At 37.6% G+C, this 24,077-nt stretch overlaps 1 protein-coding gene across 1 annotated transcript; it reads right to left on the bottom strand.

The window, feature by feature from the left end:
• Nucleotides 1-33: 33 nt before the first annotated feature.
• On the bottom strand, nucleotides 34-23,767 carry RARS1 (arginyl-tRNA synthetase 1). Its single transcript, XM_059917653.1, has 15 exons — nucleotides 23,685-23,767; nucleotides 22,223-22,357; nucleotides 18,943-19,131; nucleotides 17,912-18,020; nucleotides 17,122-17,222; nucleotides 16,157-16,278; nucleotides 15,091-15,211; nucleotides 12,769-12,898; nucleotides 11,685-11,789; nucleotides 8,755-8,933; nucleotides 8,281-8,390; nucleotides 5,901-6,006; nucleotides 1,780-1,952; nucleotides 1,391-1,638; nucleotides 34-252 (listed from the first exon to the last, which is right to left on the bottom strand). The coding sequence occupies exons 1-15, from the start codon at nucleotides 23,727-23,729 to the stop codon at nucleotides 143-145; spliced, it is 1,983 nt and encodes a 660-aa protein (XP_059773636.1). The 5' UTR covers nucleotides 23,730-23,767; the 3' UTR covers nucleotides 34-142.
• Nucleotides 23,768-24,077: the final 310 nt, after the last annotated feature.

The raw sequence follows: 24,077 nt of genomic DNA, 5'->3' as shown, positions 1-24,077 counted from the left end.
TCGTGAGAGATAAAGAACCACATGTTCTGTAGATAGCTGACAAATTTCTTTTACTTGTTTTTGTATCCACATGATTGTAAAAAAGCAAACAATGCTAATGGCCACTTTGGTAAAATCACACAGTGTTCAAACCTAAGGAGGATTACATTCTTTGGACAGGCTTTATTCCCAGGATATCAAACCCCTTGGCCATGACAGCAGCTACTGCTTCGCACAGCAGCATACGCCACATGTTCACCTTCAATACTTCTCCTGAGAACATAGAAAAAGACAGTAAATTTTCTTTTTACAAATCACTATTAAAGAATGTATGTTACTTCTGGATTTTACTGAGAAGTGAATAGCCCAACCCATAGATGTTTTGGGGCTTTAACTAGAATCACCTTTACCTTAAACTATAAGGGGAGACAATCTAAGAAATAAAAGTGTTCTGTTCAAGAAATCTGTTTTCAACTGATGATAAAAGAGATACAAGGCCTGCACTGATTAGACTGTAATTTTATCTTTCTTTTTCTTTTTTTTTTTCTATTTATTTATGGCTGTGTTGGGTCTTCGTTTCTGTGCGAGGGCTTTCTCTAGTTGTGGCAAGTGGGGGCCACTCTTCATCGAAGTGCGCGGGCTTCTCACTATCGCGGCCTCTCCCGTTGCGGAGCACAGGCTCCAGACGCGCAGGCTCAGTAGTTGTGGCTCACGGGTCTAGTTGCTCCGCGGCCTGTGGGATCTTCCCAGACCAGGGCTCGAACCCGTGTCCCCTGCATTGGCAGGCAGATTCTCAACCACTGCACCACCAGGGAAGCCCTATCTTTCTTTTTAGAGTTCTTTCCTAGGCCTCATGGTCTGAATTAACTATAAACTTTAACACCATAATGGTGAGATTTTTTTCCTAATGAAGTTTTAGTTCTCAGGCATGACTCTCAGAAATGCCTACTTGCCATGTAACACATTAATTCAGTCTACTTCATTAACTACGTAACAGGGTAGAGCAAAAAGCCTACAAAAGGTATCATTTTTTTCCCCCAAGGGTAGTTTTCATTATCAAGAGCCCCAAAGATTCATTCTGGGACCCTCAGTCACACTGCTTTTGTTGGAAATGTCCTATACCTAGTGGCCTTCCAACTGTTTTTCTTTGGACTCTTATGGTTCCATCCCATGTGCCCTGAGGGTGGGGAAACTAGTCAGTTTGGGAATGGGAAGAATTCCGTTTATGCTTTTATTAGACCTAGCTCAATTTTGTCTGTGTGTATGATATGGATTAATGTGTAATTGGGGGAAAAATGGGGGGGGAGGTGGTTTCCATAAATAAAACAAATTGAAAACCACCTACATCCAACTCAAATAAATGCCTTGTTGGTGCCCAATCCCCAAAATGACTATTACATGAGCCACTCACCAGTTTGTCGATCTTTCTCCACACAATAGCAGCTATCATAGAATTCTGTGAAAGTAGTTGCCAGCTCATAGATATAATCACAGAGAGTGTGGAGAAATAAGTCATCTAAAATCTTCTGCAGAACCTCAGGGAACCGCAAAATGCACCGGCCTAGTTTCCATTCCTTCTCATGGTCCAAAATGATCTTGGTCTCTCGAGCAGCTTTCTGGAGCATTTCTTCATCAATACTGGCCAGACGTGCAATCGACCTGAAAAATCAGGTAACAGCCATCATTTCCCTTTGTTAAGTACATTCTTCTCCATTGAAACATGTAATAAGAAATGACTGATATAAACTAGAAATGATCATCATTTGATTCAAAATAAAACAATGTTGTACCCACAATTACCTGATTCTAGTGAAGGCATACAACAAGTAAGCCGCTGTATTTCCTCTGTCATCCAGCATTTTGTCAAAGGAGAAGATATAGTCATTCAACCGGTTATGGGAAAGATCAGCATATTTGATACAGCCATAAGCAACAGATGTCTGAGCAGCCTTCAATTCCTCTGTGGTTAAGACCTTTTGGAAAAAGAAAAAAATACTTCATAATCCTGTCTCATAGACAAAAGATTGGCGGAAGGAGCATCTAATGGTGCTTTTTAATCAGTAAACTTTAATAAATATCAACACTTGAGGTAGGAAAACATGGACCAACCTACAAAGAAGAGAACAATGAAAATACAATTCATCAGCTCTGCATAACGAAGAATGTTTCCATGAGAAACTTGATTTGTAAATTATGAACTGTCCGCTTGAATACGTTACTCAGTAAATGAGAAACTGAAAGCACCAATTATTAGTTTATATCCGCTTCATTCCATCAAAGATTCTGAGGTAGCTTACAGGAAACAAGTACAGTAAAATAAAAACAAAAATTAGGGTCAGGTTATTAACTGGAATTAAAATAGGGTGTCAAGAACTGGAGATCTAATACTGTTTTGCTAAATTTGGTCATACATTCTGAAGCATTATTAGGTCACAAGTAAGTAAGTAAGGATTTCTGTTCTGGACATGATGCAGTAGCTTGAAGTAGACTAACCCTTCCAGCAAAATCAACTACTTAAAAGCTGAATAAATTATATGAAACAACTGTCTGAAGTCACCAGAAAGCACCAACACAAGGACACCATCAAGACAACCAGCTGGTATGCTATCTGTCGGCCAGAAAACCTAACTAGGAAGATGATATCATCTAGAACCATTATAATTTTTCATCCAAGGTCAGATGAAATGACTAAAAACCAAGGAGGTGAGGTAGGGGGAGGGAGAAACAAGACAATAGAAACAACAAAAACAAGTCAACAGCAACTTTAAAGTCTGGAATTGTTTAAAGAATACTTATTAGCTACAAAGAAGAAAAACAGTAACTTTACAGTGGAGAAAACTGATAGTATCACCTTAACAAAGTGATCAAAATTAATATTAACAATCATGAGAAATATCAACATCACGTGCCTCCTGAAATAACAAAGTGAGAAGAACTCCTGTCTTCCCAAGACTGCATAACTGGAATTTAATCATGAGGAAATACCAGATAAATCCAGCTGAGGGACATTCCACAAAAAACCTGACCCTTCGTAAGTGTCAAGATCATGAAAGTCAAAGAAAGACTTTGCAAGGAACTGCCCAGATTAAAAAAGATTAAGGAGACATGAAAACTAAATGCAACATGTGATCTTAGACTAGAAAAAGGACGTCTGTGAGACAAATGGCAAAACTTGACTAAGGTCCGCAGATTAGTGAATTGTATTGCAGCAATGTTAATTTCCTGATTTTGATAATCATACTACGGCTGTAAGATGTTAATGTTTGGGGAAGCTAATATGGGAATTCTTTGTACTATTTTACAATTTTTGGTATGTCTGAAATTATTTCAAAATGAAAAGCTAAAAGAAAAATTTCAAAATGAAAAGCTAAAAGAAAACTATGATTAAGGTATTCAAATAATTAGACGAGAGACAAAATTGGATGAAAAGCAAAATTTCAATAGACATTTGGAATACAGAACAGCAAAATATCTGAAGTAGAAAAATACTCAAAATAAAGCACGGAGAGAAGAAAAGTGAAAAAAAAAGTGAAAGACACTTTGGGAGATAGTCAAAAGTTCTAACATAATATATGTACTTAGAATTCCAGAATAGAATGGGGCAAAGATGCAATATTTGAAGAAATATGGCTGAGAATTTTCCTAAACTGATGAGGAACCCAACCCACAGGAAGCTCAGCAACTCCCAAGCAAGATAAGTACTAAGGAAAGAACGAAACTCCCTAACTCCCTCTCCAAACCAAACCTAGGCAATAAAAAAAACTGCAGGGAGGAATAAAGTTCACAGGAAAGGGTAAATACGTGGATAAATATAAATGAATAGATGGTCTAAAACAAACACTGTACAAAAGACTTGAACGGACCCTTCACAAAAGACACCCAGATGGCCAATAAGCAATAGTCAACATAAATTACTCATCAGAGAAATGCAAATTTTAACCATAGTGACACACTAATACACATTCACCAGAAAAGATAAAATAAAAGACTCACAAAAAGTTATAGTGGAAGATATGGGGCAACTGGAACAATCACATATTAGTGGGGAGAGTGTACAACGGTTACAACTCTCTCCTTGGCACAATTTTTAATCAAGTTAAGCATAAGCCCACCCTACAACCCATCAATGCCATTCCTAGATATACATCCAAGAGGAAAGTGCATGTACCCATAGAGTGGCTTGAACAGCAATGCTGAAATTAGCTTCTTATTTGTAATAGTCAACAAACAGAAACAACCCTAATGTTCATCAACAGAAGAAACATACTACTATTATCTAGGGACTTCCCTGGTGGCACAGTGGTTAAGAATCCGCCCACCAATGCAGGGGACACAGGTTCGAGCCCTGGTCCGGGAAGATCCCACATGCCGCGGAGCAACTAAACCCATGCACCACAACTACTGAGCCTGTGCTCTAGAGCCCATGAGCCACAACTACTGAGCCCGTGTGCCACAACTACTGAAGCCTGTGCGCCTAGAGCCCGTGCTCCGCATCAAAAGAAGCCACTGCACACCACAACAAAGAGTAGCTCCCGCTCAGCACAACTAGAGGAAGCCCGAGAGCAGCAATGAAGACCCAATGCAGCCATAAATACATACATACATACATACATACATACATACATACATACTATTATCTAGCAATAAAAAGAAGTGAACTACTGATACACCTGGAAAACAGAACACACGTTATGATTTCATTAAAGTCCTCAAATAAACAAAAGTGATCTATGGTGATAAGAAACTTTCTGGGATGATGGATATATAACTTGATTGGTTGGTGTTATCATGTCTATACATATGTGTGTGTAAAAATTCATCAAGCTTTACATTTTACTGTATGCAAATCAAAACATACTAGCTGAAATGGCCAAATAAATAAAAGAGTCAAAGCAGTTCTTGTTATCATGCAGACTAAACAAATTGATTAGGTGACTAAATTTTCCAGTTTTCATCTGATTGTGCCACTTGTGCCTAGGCCAGAACTAAAAGGCAAAACCATTCTGGAGGTACCAACTGGGTATACCTGACAACCACCTACTGGAAATAGAGAAAAAAAGTATTTTACATTTCGTTTTGCTAACAATGGAAAGGGAACAGATGGGAAGAATGTAGCCTTACAGCCTACCTTCATGCTCTCTGGATTATCAGTGATCTACCCAAACCAAACAAGAGAGTGTGTCCTCAAAGAGCCTTTTTTTTGTTTGGCTCTTTGATGTCTACATTTCTTCCTATTCTGTGTCTCTTTCTGTTATTTTACTCTTCTGTTTATAGTAATTATGTTCATTCCAAAATACCACTTGATTTGCAGGAGAGTAAAAGACCTAAGACTCTTTGAATCTCAATCCTTGACCTCTGTTATTCCCATCTTAAAAATTTTTTTTTGGATGCTTTTTTTTTCCACTTTGATGCAGTTCCTCCAAATTCCACACAGATCCAACCATAGTCCTTTCTAAGGGTACTATGAAAGCCCATCATGTTTCCTACTCTGATGGCTCATCAGTGGCCGAGAGTGGTAAGTGTTTACTGCTATGATCAGTCTACAAATGCTCCCAGACAAAGGAGCTCAGCAGATGTACACTCTAATGTAGGCTCTTCACTCAGACTGTCTCAATCTTCAATATTCTCCCATCACTGGTTCAAAGCAGTGACAGGTGAACTGCCAATAAGAAGCAGAGATTCTATGCCACATTAACAAAGGCGGAAAAGGCCATGGCCTTTTGTAATAGCCAAGAACTGTATTTTCACTGTAAATACTCAACAATTCAAGAAACAAACTGTGCAATAAAATCTGAGTAACATAAGCCTGTCAAAAGTGGACTGACTCCTTATAATCCTTCCCAGTTCTCTCAATAAAGACAAAAATAAAAAACCACAACAGAATGCATGCTACACAATACACAAATAAGTCTTTGGATTACCTTGTCTCTTTCTTTTTCCTTCAATTTGTCCATGGAGCGTTTTAGTCCTTCTTCCAGAAGGTCCATGAGGCGCACTGTTTCACCTGATCGTGTTTTAAACTTCTTTCTAATAAAATTTAAATGTCCCAGTTAAACAGATTTTGAAGCAGACCCTCCAACTTACAAATCTTTGAAAATTAAGGTTTGACACTGCCTTATTCAGCTGACAACCAGGGAGGATGCCAAAAGAAAGCAGATACAGTCAAGTGTCTTTCATCTATAACCCTCAACTCCAAGCATTCTATGCTTTAGGCTCCTAATAGCATTCTCTACATGTTCACCTTTAATACATTCGCTAAAACGGAAGAAAAGAAGACATCCGTTAATTTGTTCATTTTTCTGAACACAAAGTTTGGCTCAGTTGTTTTACCTTCTTAGAAAAGTATTAATTACACTTTTGCTTCTAGAATTGCTTGGGAAATAAGCAAATTCTTAACTGGAATCTTACTTGCATTTCTCTGAATAGTAATTCCACCTGTCCAGTGGTAACCAACCCTAGAAGCATTTCAGAATCACCCTGAGAACTTTAAAACTGGATGCCAGGGTCCCATTCATACTCACTGAAATCAGAATCTCTGTGGATGGGGCAAAAGTACTGATGGGCAACTGCACTATTAAAAAGCATTTCATGAAACTTGGATTTTACCTATTAAAAAGAAGTTTGCAAGACATCCAAGTATATGATGTCTTTTTCTTTCTTTCTTTCTTTTTTTTAAGTTAATAAAATCCTTCAATCCCAATAATGGTACAAAGGAAGCATGTTTTTCTATCTAACACAAAGTCTGCCAAAGTAATTGTGATACTTCCTGTTAAAGTTATATGTTCAGAGCTGCCTTAAAAAGGATCATCTTGCCCTTCATTATAGAATTAAAACTCCTTTATTATTCCAAAAATACATTAAATACTTCCATAGCTTTCCTTATACCATCCCCTCCCCTCCTTGAGTGTTCCAACAACTTCCAGACCTTCTGTGTGATGAAATGATATCCATCATAAAGCCTAGCCAAAATGCTAAGAAAGCCTTCCTTAATGTCTCCACTTTGCAATAACTGGTCTTTTCCATTATTCCCTACCTGCGCCTGCCTTGAATTTTTGTTTTTTTGTGTTGGTCTACTCCTCTGACCAGTGGTTCTAATAAGAGGGAGGCATATCTGCATACCAAAAGAGCTTTCAAAAACAGATGCCTAATACCCACCGTAGACCTAGTAAGTCAGTAACTCTCCTGGTAGGGCCTGGCATGTATATTTTAACAGGCTCCACAGGAAACTGCTCTGCTTTAGATGACAGGCTTCTTCAGGAAGGAGCCCATGTTTTATGTTATCTTCATGTACACACTGTGGAGCACCCAGCCAATGAGGTGCTCAATAAACAGGAAGATGATCAAATAAAATGATAAGTTATTTACTGTAAAAAGCCTTAAAACAGAAAAATTCACTAAATAATAGATGGCAGAATCTGAGCATTTTAATGTCAATATTTAAAATCTGGTAGGCTGCTACTGGCTAACTATCACTGATATTATTTTTCTTTTTTATGGTGTAGGACACCATAATTACACGATACTGAATGCAGAAATATAAAACAACAACCAAAAAAAGTAAAAAATCCCTTAGCCATTACATGATAAACAAATTAAATGCCAATGTATAAATATTGGTGATAAACATCAGATATAAAAGGTAAATGTGTTAATTTTCTCCTAACTGTAGGAATAATCATCTAAATGTTAGTCAAAAAAAACAATAGTTAGGAAACTAAGATACTATAAAGCAATACTAACACGTGGGTTAGTTTTTCAGCTCTTTCTTAGGACCATGAAAATGACAGTAAGGACCCAGTGTCTTCTAATTACAAAAAAGCGCAGCTATACAGAAGAGTCATATGTTACAATTAGATGTTTCATCTAAGGTATTTGGTCTGCATATAATCTTGTATCTAAAATAAATACCCTGACACCCCTAGCCTGCCTTTTACATGCTTAATTAGGGCTTTTGTACACTGGCTTGTTAAGCATCTTGAGCTAGCTCATGCAGTTTTTAGAAACATCACCCACTTTTATGTGATGGTAGTATTTAGGCCGTGTCACCAAATCTAAAATGATATGGTGATTAAATAGCTAAGTGATCCTAAGACAATATTAAATGTAAGATGTTAAAAATTTCTCTAAATTCTCCCTAAAAGGCTATATTCTCTGGCAGTGATAAGACATAGGTACAAAACAGCTCAGCTGCGTACACCACTACAGCATACGTAGACTATGGTATCAAATGAAATATAGCCTCTTTCAAAGAAATGTGGGGGTCAGGTGTGTCATTTCCACCTTCAGATTTTCCAGACTTACTTGTCTTCCCCCAGCACCACACCAAATCCAGCATGAGACACTCGAGTTACTTCAGGGTCATACCAACCAATCATTTGAGCAGCACCAAATGTTGTCTGGAAGTGTAAAGACTACAAAGAAATAGAAAGAGAAAGTTACTTGCTAAACTTTCTAATTAAAAAAATAGCTTAAAGCTCTTCTGCTTAGGAATAAAAATTTGTAAAATTCAAATCACTCACACATCTTGTAAGGCAAGTAAAGTTGTAAAAGCTCTTCTTTATTCCTTATATATGAGAAAAGGAACACCCCTTCAGTTTACAGAGACAAGTGGGAAAGCTGAGAAGTGTACAAGTTTGGCCAAATCCAAACCCTGTTCTTTCCCTTATATTACATTACTTTTCTGAATTTTTGTAGGGAAATTTATAGGGTCTTATAGGGCCAAATGCCTCACCAATCGGACAATGTAAACATATACAAATCTTCAAACTCACTTACTTGTCCACTGTCCACCACATAGACAATTATATCTGCTTTTTCCTCAAATAGTCTTTGTTTAATAGCAGCCAGGTCAGATGTATCATAGGTATAACCTCCATCTGATTTTACTATGGTTAATGGTATGGAACATCCTGGAACAAACACAATCTTTCTGCCATCATCCACTTGCACAAATCCTAGAAGAAAAAAAGACTTTATTAATAATGTTAAAATAATCTTAAAGGGCTATAAATGCTTAGCCATTATAAGGATATTTATTAGAGAGCTCAAAAAAAAATCACAGGATTTTTTTCCTCAATGTGACCTAGCATGAGCCTTGGAAAATGGCTATTGTCAAGGTTGTCTGGGCACCCAGGGTGTGTTCAGGGCACAGGTGAGATATCCTGGCAGTTTTCTGGACTAACCCTACACTTGACTCCCAAACTCTTCATAGAGCATCTCACTGGAGGCCACCTGCTCAGCAGACACAGAACACGGAAATCTGTGCTTTGTTTTCAAGCTGGAGTCACAGCCTTCCTTTGGGAGAAGGATGCAATTTTTATCATTACCTCTTAAAATGTATTCATTCATTTACAGTTTTAAAGTTAAAACTGCAACAGAGTTCAGGAGACAAACATGGCAGGATTTAGCATTTGGAGTGATTAGTGAAAAGTAAATGTAAAATCATGTTCATACACTCATGATGAAAAAGACAAAATTCTTGGATGCAAGAAGGGACAGGAGAGTACATGATGGTAAAAACAGCTATCTTTGAGTGCATGCTACCGTGCGCTAAATACTATGCTAAGCCTTAAATTCAACCTTCACAATAACTCTATGCAGTAAGTACTGTTATTACTGGTTTTTTTTTTTACACTTTAGGAAACTGATGCTTGGTAAGGTGAAGGCAGTATAAAATGCTGGTTAAAAACAAACTCTGAAGCCAGACTGCCCAGGTTTGAATCTCAGACTTATTACTTATTAGCTATGTAACTCTGGGAAGTTACTAACTTCTCTGTGCCTTTCTCATTATTAAAATTTCATTATCTTAAGTGTACAAATAAAATATGCTAGAGAGGGTAGAGAAAAGGGAACCTTCTTACACTGCTGGTGGGAATGTAAATTGGTGCAGCCACTATGGAAAACAGTATGGAGGTTCCCCAATAAACTAAATCTAGAGTTGCCATATGATCCAGCAATCTCACTCCTGGGCATATATCTGGACAAAAGTATAATTTGAAAAGATGCATGCACCCCTATGTTCACAGCAGCACTATTCGTAATAGCCAAGACATGGAAACAACCTAAATGTCCATCAACAGATGAATGGATGAAGAAGATGTGGTACATATACACAATGGAATATTACTCAGCCATAAAAAAGAACGAAATAATGCCATTTGCAGCAACATGGATGGACCCAGAGATTATCATACTAAGTGAAGTGAGTCAGACAGAGAAAGACAAATACCATATGATATCACTTATATGTGGAATCCAAAATATGACACAAATGAACCTATCTACAGGACAGAAACAGACTCACAGAGAACAGACTTGTGGTTGCCAAGGCGGGGGGAGGGAGGGAGTGGGAGTGTGGGGTTAGCAGATGCAAACTATTACATATAGAATGGGTAAACAAGGTCCTACTGCACAGCACAGGGAACTATAGTCAACATCCTGTGATAAACCATAATGGAAAAGAATACGAAAAATATGTATTTACACATACGTGCATATATATATATGTAACTGAATCACTTTGCTGTATAGCAGAAATTAACACAACATTGTAAATCAACTATATCTCAATTTTAAAATTTTTTTTAAAAATTCATTATCTTAAAAGTATGGTCCCTAGGCTCCAGAATGTGACTAACAAATACCATTTCTCATTCAAGGAACCAAGTTTCCTTGGAGATATCAGATTGGCTGAATCCAGATCTAAGGCAAATGGTCGAGAAACATAAGAGATATTAAACCTAATTTACAATAATGCTAAAAACAATCCAGTTGTCACATCTGGAAGATATTAAGAAATTAATTTATTATTCTGAAAATTGATAAAGAAAAATAAAGGACCAAGAATTTATACTGTTTGTCTTCTATGAATTGTACCTCAGGATAACCAAAATGATTATGTGACAAAGTTCTGCACATGAGAATTCCAGGTAACAAACAAAGGAATGACAGAATGCCACCGTTTTCCAATCTCTAATGAAATAATGGAGCAAAGTCATGACAATCAACAGCTGCTAAAACCTCTAGGGGAAAGTCTAATGGGGAAATTAAAGGATAGATCAGGCTGACAACACCTGAACCCACTAATTCATCTTAACATCATAATAAGAGAGCCAACTAAAAATTGGCATTCTTGCAAATAAACAAAACAAAAAAGGGAAGAAAAGAAAAACACAAACCAGAATTTAATCAAACCTCTTTAGAAAATACAGATAGAGGAATTGTTACATAACACCATATGGGAATCTCTGTAAGACAAACGGCCTAGTTTCTTCAAATAAATGAGAAAAAAGGATGGGGCTAACGGAGAGAAACCCATGACCTACAGAATTTATAGTAAACAAATGTGCAGACACTGAAAAAAATACTCATGATTAAAAAAGATTATGAATCAACTTGGGAAGTTTGAACTCTAGACTCACTATTTAATATTAAGGAATTATTAACTGTCATGGAATAATAATGGTATTGTGGTTTTGGGGTGGGATGAAGGGTCTGTTGTTTCAGAGACAAACCAAAGCAGTTATACATGAAATTATATGATATAAGCAGTGTATATAGGAAGATATAGACATAATAAGATCGGCCTGCATTCATAATTAAGTTGGGTAACAAGTGCATGGAGTTGGGGATCCCTATAATATTCCCTCCACTTTTGCCTATGTTTGAAAATTTGTATAATAAAGTTAAAAAAAAGAACAACTCACCTCTATCTTCAAACTCCTTCACAATATCATTCATCCTATCTTGATAGAAGGATTCTCCCCTCTCTATTAAAGAGATGTCCAACGCCTCATAGATTTTATTAAACTCTAGGGAAAAAGTTACCAAATAAAGAAAATGTGTAATTTAAACAAATAGGAAACATGCATCTTACTTTAAAAGAAATTTATTATTTAATTGAAGCATTTGGAAGGAAATTAATTACATGAAAATGTATGAAACAGAACATTACATACATACTGCCACTTTTAAAATTTGGAAAGAATATAGCAAGATACACATCAAAATTATTAATAGTGGGTAGGAATATAGATAATGTATCTCCTTTTTTCCTGTCTACATTTATTTTGTTCCTGCAAGGAAAAAATACCTTCTGTAATTTTTAAAAAATTTACTCTTAGAAAATGTAAATGAGAAGAAAAAAAGAAAAGCCTTTCCTATTTAGAGGTCAACTGTTTACTGACTTTTCTTATATTTTTTCTAATTTGTACCATTTATCTGTTTGTCTAGCCATGCATTAATGACACAAGATAACCTACAGTACCACAACACATTTTACTGCCTAGCATGGCAAAACAGCCACCAGCTTTTTCCAAAGATCTACTGGCTATTCTTGTTCATTTATTCCTCAAAGTGACCTTTCAGATTATGTTAAAATCGTCTTAAAACCACAAATGAATGTGGAGAACTAGGGGATTCTGCATGACACTCTATCCAAACATTCTATTCCATCCTTTTGTGTATTTCCCTTCATTTTAGCCCTGCACATTCTTGGATAGACTTATTCCTAACTATTTTTATAGCTTTGGATGCTACTGTGAAAAGCATCGTTTTCTTTCCTACTTTCTTTCCTAACTAATTTTTCCTGACTTCTAAGGAAGTTAAATTTTGCACCTGCCTGTCTTTATAAACTTTCTTTGTAGTTTCAACTTCAGAAAATACTTAAGAAAAAGAATCTATTTGCTAGTCCTTGAAAATTTAACATGTCATTCAAGGTCAATTTTGAAAACTCAAGAAACTATAGGCAATAGTATCTGTTAGATGAATGAACAAAGCCCAGAAACTCACCTTGGCGGGAGACATCACAGATAAGCTTCCAAGCTTTTATGATGTCTGGATTTTTACTCTGGAGCAAAACAACACACTGGTATGCTCTCTTCTTAAATTCCTCCTCGGTATCAAATCTCTTCTTGGATTCCTGTGTTTTTTTAAAAGAAAGGTAAGGTTTGTAAAGAGTGACCCCCATATTTCTAGATAAAAAATTTGTACATTTCTCAGTAAAAGACCTAGACAAACCCCACAAATAGACCAGAGTGAGGAAGTAAAAATTTAGAACACCAGAACAAGTGCTCTATCTCAACAAAGAGTATTGTTGCAGATGAATGTGCCAATAAAACCCTATTATTTCCTCTGAAATAATTTTTCTTAAAAATATAAAATTCAAAAAAAAAAAAAAATATATATATATATATAAAATTCTCACCACAGTGCTACCTCTACCTTTCCAATTCACACCAATGCTATGTTCCAGGAGAGTAATAATGAATAGCTAACAGATGAGGAGGAATTTTCTGGGCTCTATTTTCCATTCTGGATGAGCAATTTTTTTTGTAATTAAAAATACAATTGCTTTCATTGTTTTTATATCTATTTTGAAAGCAACACATGCTTACTAAAAAAAAAAAAAAAATTATTGTTAATCCCACCCCAAACTGACCAGCAATAACATTCTGATGGAAATTCTAGACATTTCTTTATAATTACAGATATATGTGTTTAAAAAAAACTGGAAATACATGGCTTTTCTTTTACCTTGGTTTTAAAATTTAGCAATGTATTAGAAACATTTTATTGCATTAATAGATTTGCCTCATTATATTCAGTGCACAGAATCCCAAGAGATTATAAGTTATTTCACCCATCTGATATCAGTAAACAGTTTACTTTCAATTTTTTCATTAGAAAATACATAACAAAAGACAAAAATAACTTCAAAAAACCCAATAACAACCAACCAAAAAACCCACAAATGTTTACTTTTTAATGCAGTAATTCTATTCTTGGGATACTGTCTATCATAAGGAAACAATTTTAAAAAGGAAAAAGACCTACATGTATGAAGTTTGAGCTCCCCCAAAATGGGGGGAAAAAAATCCAACAATAGGGAGGGAAATAAACTTTGGTCCACAAATCCAAAATAATGTGCTGTTATAAAGTAACATGAAAGAGTTTGATAAAATGTTTAACCGTCAGAATACAAAAATGATATTATAACCACAAATGATAATGTTTGAATGTTTGTATACGGATAAGTAAAGGAGTCACACTAATTGATTTAAAATTATGGTTTATGGTAAACTGTCTTTAAAAAACTGTTTGAGAGAGTGGCATGGACATATATACACTACCAAATGTAAAACAGATAGCTAGTGGGAAGCAGCCGCATAGCACAGGGAGATCAGCTCGGTGCTTTGTGACCACCTAGCGGGGTGGGATAGGGAGGGTGGGAGGGAGGGAGATGCAAGAGGGAGGAGATATGGGAACATATGTATATGTATAACTGATTCACTTTGTTATAAAGCAGAAACTAACACACCATTGTAAAGCAATTATACTCCAATAAAGACGTTAAAAAAAATAATAATAAAATCCTTTTAAGAGAAAAATACTCCATCAGTTGAAATCATATACTCATGCAAAACATATGTATATCAATCAATATCTTCCCTAAATACTAATTGTGTTTCTTGGTATATTTTGAAAAATGTACCATTTCAAACCCTGTAAGACATAGCTTTTGAAATCTACTAAGTGAATGAAAACTTATATTAAGTCTATGCTGTAAACAGTAAAACCAACTGTTTGAAGGTCCATTTAGGAATACGAGGCTGTTACAATAGTTATCCCCTAATTGATTAATTTTTTTGAGACTGTTCTCCAGCCCCTCCTTTCATCCACACACAGAAAATGGTAAACTTGTTGTGTAATAGACATGACTCTGGTATTTCTTCCTTGTAAAAGATCATATATATTAAAATCTTATTTATGGAATGAGAAAAAAAAAACAAAAGCAAAAACTGTTTATATATACTTAACAATGCTTTCAAAATATATAAAATGAAGATGATAACTACAGCATCAGAAATTTTTAAATATTAAAATGTATTTTGACTAACAACCTCCTAAATTCACTTAAGAATGGGTAATGTGGTAGAATTAAATTTTTAACATACACCAATAAAAAAAGCAAACATAATGTGTTAAGGAACAGAGAGTTTAGCAACTGTTATAACACAGTAGCTTCAAATACCATTTTAAACTCCTAAGGACAACAAATAATTGTGATAAATGATAAACACACAAATAATAGAATAATAAATGAAATCAAACCTTATAAAAAGCCTGAAGATCCCCAATGGGAGGTGAAACTGTTAGGTAATCCGGAAATCTGTCTTGCAGGTGAGCAATGAGCATGCCAAACTGGGTTCCCCAATCTCCTACATGGTTTAATCTAATACCAAACACAGAACATAAAATCACTTTAAAATGATAAACATGGTTAAATTAGAGGAATTATATTCCATTAGGAACCACTAACATTAAGTGCCAGTACATCACATTTAGTAATATCTTTTTATGGAGGTGTTTCCTCAACTGGTCTGAGAGACAAAACCAGGTCTGTTATGTTTAGTATTGCATACCCAGGAATGGAGGCTGCAAATAGCAGGCCTCTAGGATTTGCTGCATGAAGTCCCTATCAATGGACAGTGATCTGTTTATTGTGTAGTTAACTGGGACAACGGCAGCTGGGCCAATGTTGGTCATTACCACAATTTTATGAAAATTTAACTTTTCAACTAATTATTTAGTGTAATTAGTGGTTCCCAAATGTCAATGGACAAAATTCTTCAAAATATGTCAATCCAACCACTTCTCATTCCTCACGGCTTTCATCTAATCTCAAACCACCAGATCATCTCTTAACTGGATTATGAAAACAGCCTTCTAATTCATTACTGTAGTTCTCCCTTATTTGCCTAGCTTCTTCACAGAAACCAGAGTAATCTCTAAGTAGATTACATGCCCTACTAACTGAGACTTTCCAATAACTTCTCACTGCACTTAATAAAATCCCAATTTCCTACCATGGCCTACAAGGCCCAGCATAATCTGTTTCTTGCTTACCTCTCCCACTGGAATATATACCCCTAGTATACGGGAGACAATCAAGAAATATTTGTGGAACAAATGGGGGAGCTTTTTCCTTGGTTCCACCCCCTACCCCAAGTCTTAAAAGCTGTTAGTCCAGAGGAGGGGCCAAGGACATAATTTAAAAGCCTAATGGGTGATTATGAAGCAGAACCACACTTATGAATCACTGATTTAGTCAGATTCTTTCTCAAGTGACATTTTCCCTTGTCTATAGAAATCTCCAAAGAAAGCCAAGAGTACATACCGCAGCACGTTATAGCCTGCAAACTCAAAGAGGCGGCACATGCTCTCTCCTATGATCGTTGACCTGAGATGGCCTACATGCATCTCTTTAGCTATGTTGGGAGAGGAAAAGTCAACTACAACCTAGGATAAATAATAAAGATTTTTTTTTTAAAGGCATATAAACATTTTATTCTGCTAACACAGTCATTAATAACATTTAATAATAAACTTAAGGGCTTCCCTGGTGGCACAGTGGTTGGGAGTCCACCTGCCAATGCAGGGGACACGGGTTCAAGCCCTGGTCCGGGAGGATCCCACATGCCGCGGAGCAGCTGGGCCCGTGCGCCACAACTACTGAGCCTGTGCTCTGGAGCCCGTGTGCCACAACTACTGAGCCTGTGCTCTGGAGCCCGTGAGCCACAACTACTGAGCCCACATGCCACAACTGCTGAAGCCCACGCGCCTAGAGCCCGCACGTGCTCCGCAGTGAGAGGCCACCGCAATGAGAAGCCCGTGCACTGCAGCGAAGAGTGGCCCCCGCTCGCTGCAACTGGAGAGGGCCCGTGCACAGCAGCGAGGACCCAACATAGCCAAAAATAAATAAATAAAATAAATAAATTTATTATTAATAATAATAATAAACTTAAGACTTAAACGGTAGCTTGCATTGTAATTCAATTGTGTTAGGTCTTCTGATGAAACCTGTCCATTATTAACTGAAAAATAATCAAATTTGTTTTAACAAATTCTATTCTCTATTTCAGAGACAACTCGTAAATATCGGTTGGCTACCTCAAATGCTTTATGGACTGAAAGGAAAAATCACATAGCAATCAAGACCCAGGGGAAAAGTTACTTCACAGCTATGTTCATAATCTCAAAATATTAATGATTAAATCTCAATATAAAAAGTGAAAGCCATTCCTAGTTACAACTAACACAATTCTAATGTATTATTATATCAATCAAAAATTGTACATATACCTTTTTGTTCTCTCCAATGGCAGGTAGTTTAACACCATTCACCAAGAGGTTGGTCAACTGTTGTGATACAAAGCCCTTTCTTAAGTGGACATTAATAAAACCTAAAGAACAATAGAGAAGAGAAAAAAAATCAGATAGCCTACAAACTTGAGGACTGCTCACCCCCAAAGTCTTTCTCAATGTCACTTATGCTGGCTCCAGAGCCTTAGTCTGGTTCTGGCAAAACTTCAGGCTTCCAACACCACTTGGGGCCTTGGCTTGAGCACTCCTGTAAGTTCCCTGTTTCAGCATCTATTTCAAACCTTCACCACTCTTCTGAAAGCTTCGTACTTAATTCAGGGCCCCTTCACTCTCAGCAAATGATTTGTTCACCTCTTAACAGAAGAGAGATGATCCTTTCGTACAGAATACCTGCCATGATCTATCTCCTTTTTGCTGATGAAAAACTAAGCCAGAGGGAGATAAAGTAACTCATCCAAGACCAGGGTGGCTAAGTCTAGTTTAAAACTACAGTTTCCTAACTCTCAATCTAAGGTGCTTTCATCATCTTGTTCAGTATACAAGTTATAACCCTATGTTTATATTTAAAATGGTTTTCTTGGGAATTCCCTGGCGGGCCAGTGGTTAGGACTCAGCACTTTCAATTCTGTGGGCCCAGGTTCAATCCCTCGGTCGGGAAACTATTGGTAAAATCCCACAAGCCACGTGGCACGGCTAAAAAAAGTTTTCTTATTTCTAAAGGACTCAGCAATCAATACAACTACTTAAGAAAGATAACATTATGACATACCAGGACCAGCAATTTCAACGTTTTCAATATATTCATTGTCTGGGAGGTGTTTGATAATGTTTCCAGCAATTTCTCTTGGATTAACTTTCTGTTCCTTGGTTTTGAGCATCTATAAAACATAAATGATTCATTACACAACAGGTTTCAGCAAGGTACTAGGAAATGCACAACTGACAAAGCATCAGATACATTTGACATAAGACCCATCAAAAGGCAGAAAAGCAGAGACCAATGACCTTGTAAAGGGATTGATTAAAGCATCAGACATCAAAGTGCCAGAAGGAATAGAAGAGTGCCAAAACCACAGGACCTCCATTTCAAAATGAGTTGCCACAACTACTTAGAACTTTTTAATGAAGACTTGTAAAGTCTTTAGTTATAATGCCCGTTTCCAGGATATTCACATTCTTAATTTTCAAATATTCAGACTTGAGTAATAAATAGCACCCTTATAAACTTAACCCCAGCGCAGACACATAAAATTATCTAGAAAAAAATCTGGTCTCTTTAGATGAAGCCTTTCTATTCAGCAATGAAAAGAAAGCAAAAAGTCCCAAACCAGGGGCAATAAACTACTAACACATTAGACAATGTAGCTATTAAAAATAGGGAACTCCTCTAACTGAATATGAAATACACAAGCCCACCTCAAAGACACATCTCCATCAAATATTTGATGGGAATGCTGGTTCTAGACAGCTAACTTTTAATCCCTCAACAATAACACACTGCCATCCTGGACACAAAAGGAGGGAAGTGCCAAAACAATACCAACCATTACCCTTAAACATTGAGAATATATATATAGAAAAAAAAAAAAAAAATATATATATATATATATAAAATCTAAATATTCAAATTAGTGCTTTTTAAAAATTAAAAACATACATTCCCTTTCTTCAAGTTTTTCAGAACTGTGGAAAATGTTTCCACTGAGGATACAATTTGCTATTATTTATGCAAATGGTAATGATAATTATAATGCTTAACAAAATCAAATCACCAAGAATGCTTTATAATAATATAATCACCTGAGAGATACCCATAGCACTATTACACTGATAGTCCCCAAACTTGGGCTGTTGACTTGGTGTCACTATCAGTGGAGGATTTTCCAAATCTGGATAGGCAGCCTTAATGGCACAACCAAAGACCTCTTGTAGGCAACTATTGATGTTAAGCATATTTTTAGTTGGTTTGTTCCTTTCTGCTTGAAGACTCTGTAAGAAAAGAATGAAAATGTCAATAAATTCTAAATTATCATACAAAATTTTCCCAAATATTTTGAGAAATCTTGAAATGTCTTGAGAAGAACTGAAAGGTAATACACACTGATAGTGTAATGCTCTCATACCTAGGATATGCTGAGAAACATTAATGGGACAAGTCTATCCCACAGCATCTAAGACATACATGTAAAAATGTCCTGAGTACTTTCTTTCTACAGTTATTTTATCAGAACAGAAATTAGCAATAGAGAGTAAGGGGCTGATTGGATTTTCTCAGCTTCCCTAAAGCACTGAGAAAATAATACAAAATAAATCCTAAATAACTTCTTATCAAATGCCGGAACTGAAAGCTCTATGGACAAAAGAAATAAAAAAATATATTCTCTCCATTAAAATGTTGACTCCTTCAAGGCATGAAATGAAACAGATAAAAAATACTGCTGGGTAATATTAATATATCAGAATAACGGGTTGTTTTGTCTCACTGCTATTCCCATGTTGGACTACTACTACCTCCTATTTCTCACTTTCTCTGAAGTGGAATATACTCATTTAAGATGGTGTAGAATTAACTAATTACCTCTATTATTGCACTTTTCATACCTTCTCCAAATTATCTGTCTGTACCACCAGACTTCTGATTGCAAAGAAAGTGTCCTATTCATGGCTCTATCCCTGGCACCTAGCATTGTACCTGCCAGGTAGCAGGTCAAGATGACTGGTGACTGAACAGATATGCTCATAATGGAATACAAATGAAAATGCTGCTACAAAGTAATCACAACTTTACATTAGTCAAAATGCCAATGATGTGCAATATGAATGGCAACAATAATGAAAACTATTATTCGAGTAGTACTGAACTGAGTACTACTGAGTAACTTGAGTCTCAAGAACTGAGTCAAGTGCTTTATTTATTTATGTGCATTATTTTACTTCATCTACATAACAGAAATTCGGTTTGTGACTACTATCATCATTTCCCTGTGGGCTAGAGATTAAGTAACTGGCCAAAGATAACAAAGGCAAGTGGCAAAGTCAGGATTCGTGGTCAGTACTGCTGGAATGGAGCATTTCAAGTTCTACGCTTCCTCGGCACACTCTCTACCACATGGAAGAAATTATATTCTTTAAACTCACTAAAATACTGATTTAAATTTTTAGTTAGTCAATAATTGACTCCTCTGTGATGACACACTCAAAAAAGGGGAAGATATGCTTTTCACAATCTAAAGATTTCCAATAACAAATATTGGGTTGGCCAAAAAGTTCATTTGGGTTTCTCTGTAACATCTTAACGGAAAAACCAGAACAAACTTTTTGGCTGACACAATACTAAAGTTATTTAGATATGATCCTAAGACCCAAAACCAATTGTAGATAAATCTCAATCTATTTTTAAAGGCTGGGAATATCAGTATATATGTATGGATGTGTGTATGTTTTTGTGTGTATATATATGTAAACACATGTATATGAATCCATTGTACTTGATTTCTGCACCATGCAATTAAGTATTTGACTATAATTAAATATGCAAGTCTTTTCTCCCCCAAAATGGTAAGTTCCATGAGGTTAAGAAATATTACACATGGTACAAACATCTTTGCTATAACTCAATATAAGCATTCTGAAACACCTCACATTATGCCAAAAACAAAAAAACAAAAAAACCTAAAACCACAGAGCTTATGAGAAAATTAGCATAAGAAGCAGATTACTCAAAATCTGTGATTTTGTAATAAGAGCACCATCACACAGCAATCTTAACATTGTCACTGGTGAAAAACGTACCCGTAATTCTAATAAGTACTAAGTAAATATAAGACTTAATCTTGGCGGCGGGGGGGGGGGGGGGGGGGGAAGACAGCTCAGTGGGAGGGGGTGTAAGGAAGAGTTGAGGCTGTTGAGTTAATGAAAACAAGGGCAAAAATGCCTCTGAGACAACCATCCAACACGTGTTTCTAACTCAGAGCATGTGGCCAAAGTGAGCCAGAGGAAGAGGGTAGGGAGAATGGGCATTCCTCACTATTTATTCTTCTGTGGCTTGCTGTTCTCTGTTGTGTACTTTGTATTCAGTGCTGTTACTCAGTAGGGCAAAGTATCTGTGAAAGAACCAATATGCCTTCCACATTACACTGACAGAATTCTATTTACAATTAGAGCTAGTTCCCATTATGAAAATGTGTATTAGAATACATTGTACTTCCTTTTGTATCTTTTCCCTCCTAGACTCTAGCACATATTAGGCATTTAATAATACCTCTGAATTGAAATAAATAGGGAAATGAGTAGAAATAAGTGCAGAATGAATGAGGTAATCAGAAAGGTGAGATATTTTGGGGGCAATTCCATGGAAAAGGAATTTTGTGACTTTAGAAGACTCAAAGCTATTTTAAGCACAAGAGATAGGTAGGTAATAAAAAAGACTTCACGGGAGTGGGGCAGGCAGAGTCTAAGATGAATAAATGGGGTAAGCTTTGGAAAAAAGGTATAAGGCCAGTGCAGCAAAGACCATGCGAGGAAAGTAGTACACACACAGGAGAACAATTATGGGATGCGTCACCAGCAGGCCAAGAAATTAAAATCCCAACTGAAGCAAGCTCATTATGTTGACAAAACTTATAAACACTGTTAGATCATGAAGTCATTAAATAACCAGTACAACACAAGCTTCATGGAAAAAAATGTTCTGAAATACTAAGTGGAAAAATATATATATATATGACGCTGTAAAATACGAAAGTAAAACTGTACAGTAACCAACTTAAAGCAGAGAAGGGCTGCGGGTGTATTTAAAAATATTTCCATTTGATGGAAGCAATTATGCAAAATTAAGCTGGCCAAACACTTAGTATGATGAAACATTTCAAAGGGCCCTAGAAGGACAAGAGCAATTTCTCCATTATCTGCACCAACAACTTAGTCCTAACTTGTCTCATTCAGGGAGAAAGGACAGGGTTTCTTCACTCCTTTTTCCAAATTCCTCAGGGCATGCTTTCAGAATCTTCGATAACAAGGATTTTAAAAAAAGACACAATAATTTAAATTGTAGAATGAAACCAGAACCCAGAGTACTCACCTTCTGAAGGATATTCAGCCGATACTTTAATTTTAAATTTTCTTCCCGCAACTGTTGCAAATTTGAAGAAGCTTCTGAACAGCTGCAGTTTTTCAGCCGATCAATTTCAGCGGTCAGAAACGTAATCTCTTTCTCCTAGGAAAGAAAAGCCACTTTGTTCGGTCCCTCATGACCGATGACTCCCACCACGTAATAAATTGTACCACAGGCTTACTTCCTCCTTTCCCCTCCTCTACACCTGGGTGTGGCAGAGGTGATGGGAATGAAGGAGTTTCCTTTGGATAAGCTGTGATTTTTCTTCCTTGAGGTTTCTGATGACATTAGGATATTATCCTTGATAAGAAAAAATGAAGCGTGTGTGCTGGCGGGGAGAAACAGGAGTGTTAAGCATGCAAGGGGATAAGCTTCAGATCGCTTGTTTCTTTTTTTGGCTCAAGTGCCACCCCTTCTGCCTTTTCTGAGACAAAAGGATTTTCCCATTTCTTCCTCTCTTTGTTTCCAGGGTCGTAGGTCCTAGACCAGATGTTCTCCTCCAACTAAAGACATGTCCAGTCAAAAGAAAATCAAGCTTCCAACCTAACTGCATTACTAAGGGAGACACGCCCTCACTTTAACTGTCAGATAGTCTACCTGGACATAACTACAGCCGAAAACATTGCCATAAATGAGCATACATTATGTTCCAGGCACTGAGCCAACACTTTTCAGAAATTATCTCTATTACTCTTATCACAACCCAGCGAGAGGGTACTTACAGTCCCACACGGACAAAGACCGTGCGAGGAGAGCAGTAAAGAACGTGCCAATTTACCTGACCAACTTGTACTGTTGTGAGGGATTTGGCATAAAGCAGTGCCCGTGATGAGATGACACTCCGTAACCTACTTTCCCATCACCCCTCCCAGCCCTCCCCACCTGGGCCTAGAGGGTAAGGGAACTGTCACTTTTTGACAAACTATGATAGTTCTTCCCCCCACTAATACTGAGGGCAAGAGAGCAAACTCCAGCTTGATAATGAACCACTGCACGGGCTTTTCAGGATTCCTCTTGCTCAGCAGCACGGCGAGAACGGTGGCTGAGCTGCAAACAGGACCCAGGGCTCCGCTGCCTGGTCCCGCGCTTCCACCGAGAGCGCGCGCGTGTTCGGGAAAAGACAAGCACTGCTCGAGGCTGTACTCAACACGCCAGGCTCCAGCCCACCCCCCCTCACCCGGACACGCTGGCTTGGGGAAGTCAGAGAGAGGGGGACCCTCCACCTCGCTGAACGTCACCGTCACCCGGGCCTGGAAACCACGGGTTCCTCCTCTCCCACCTCTGGGAGAGCGTTCCTGGGAGGGCATTAGCTTCCGAGGCAGCGCAGGCCGGTCTCCGCCTCGCTGCCGTCGCCTTATTGCTGCCCGGGCGGGAGCCGGGCCCCGGCGCCTCCCTTCCAAACCTTCCCACCGGACCCACGCTATCCCACCTGCTGCAGCAGCCGCGCGGAGCAATGAGCAACCAACCCATCCATCCTCTCGTCAGCGCCTTACCCACCAGGCCGCCGGAAGCGGAAGCGGCAAGCCCCGCCCGGAAGCGGAACCCCTCTCCCTCTGCCCTTCCCGACCCCGCCCAGCCGTCTCGTGGGTGTCGCCTCTGCTGCCCCCTGGTGAAATCCAGGAGACACTGCGGGGAGAACCCGCGGGAATTTTCTGCAAGGATTTGGGGGGCTGCAGCCTTTAGATTCTGATGTTGGGACGAGGGCAAAGGATTTGAGGGGAATCGGACCAGACCTGCTCTGTGCTCGACTAACTTGGACAGAGGCACTTAACCTAAAGCCTTTGTCTCTCAAGGGCTTCATTTAACTCCTCTGTGAAATGGG

Source organism: Balaenoptera ricei, chromosome 3, assembly GCF_028023285.1.
Source record: "Balaenoptera ricei isolate mBalRic1 chromosome 3, mBalRic1.hap2, whole genome shotgun sequence".
NCBI classification, from domain to species: Eukaryota; Metazoa; Chordata; class Mammalia; order Artiodactyla; family Balaenopteridae; genus Balaenoptera; species Balaenoptera ricei.
Note: the sequence above shows the minus strand (reverse complement) of the source record. Positions and strands in the feature narration are given on the sequence as shown.

Coding starts and splice junctions, on each gene's coding strand:
- RARS1 (XM_059917653.1), bottom strand. CDS start 23,729: ATGGATGGGTTGGTTGCTCATTGCTCCGCGCGGCTGCTGCAGCAG. Junction 1,639..1,779: donor TATGCCTTCACTAGAATCAG/GTAATTGTGGGT, acceptor CTGATTTTTCAG/GTCGATTGCACGTCTGGCCA. Junction 253..1,390: donor GGAGAAAGATCGACAAACTG/GTGAGTGGCTCA, acceptor CTATGTTCTCAG/GAGAAGTATTGAAGGTGAAC.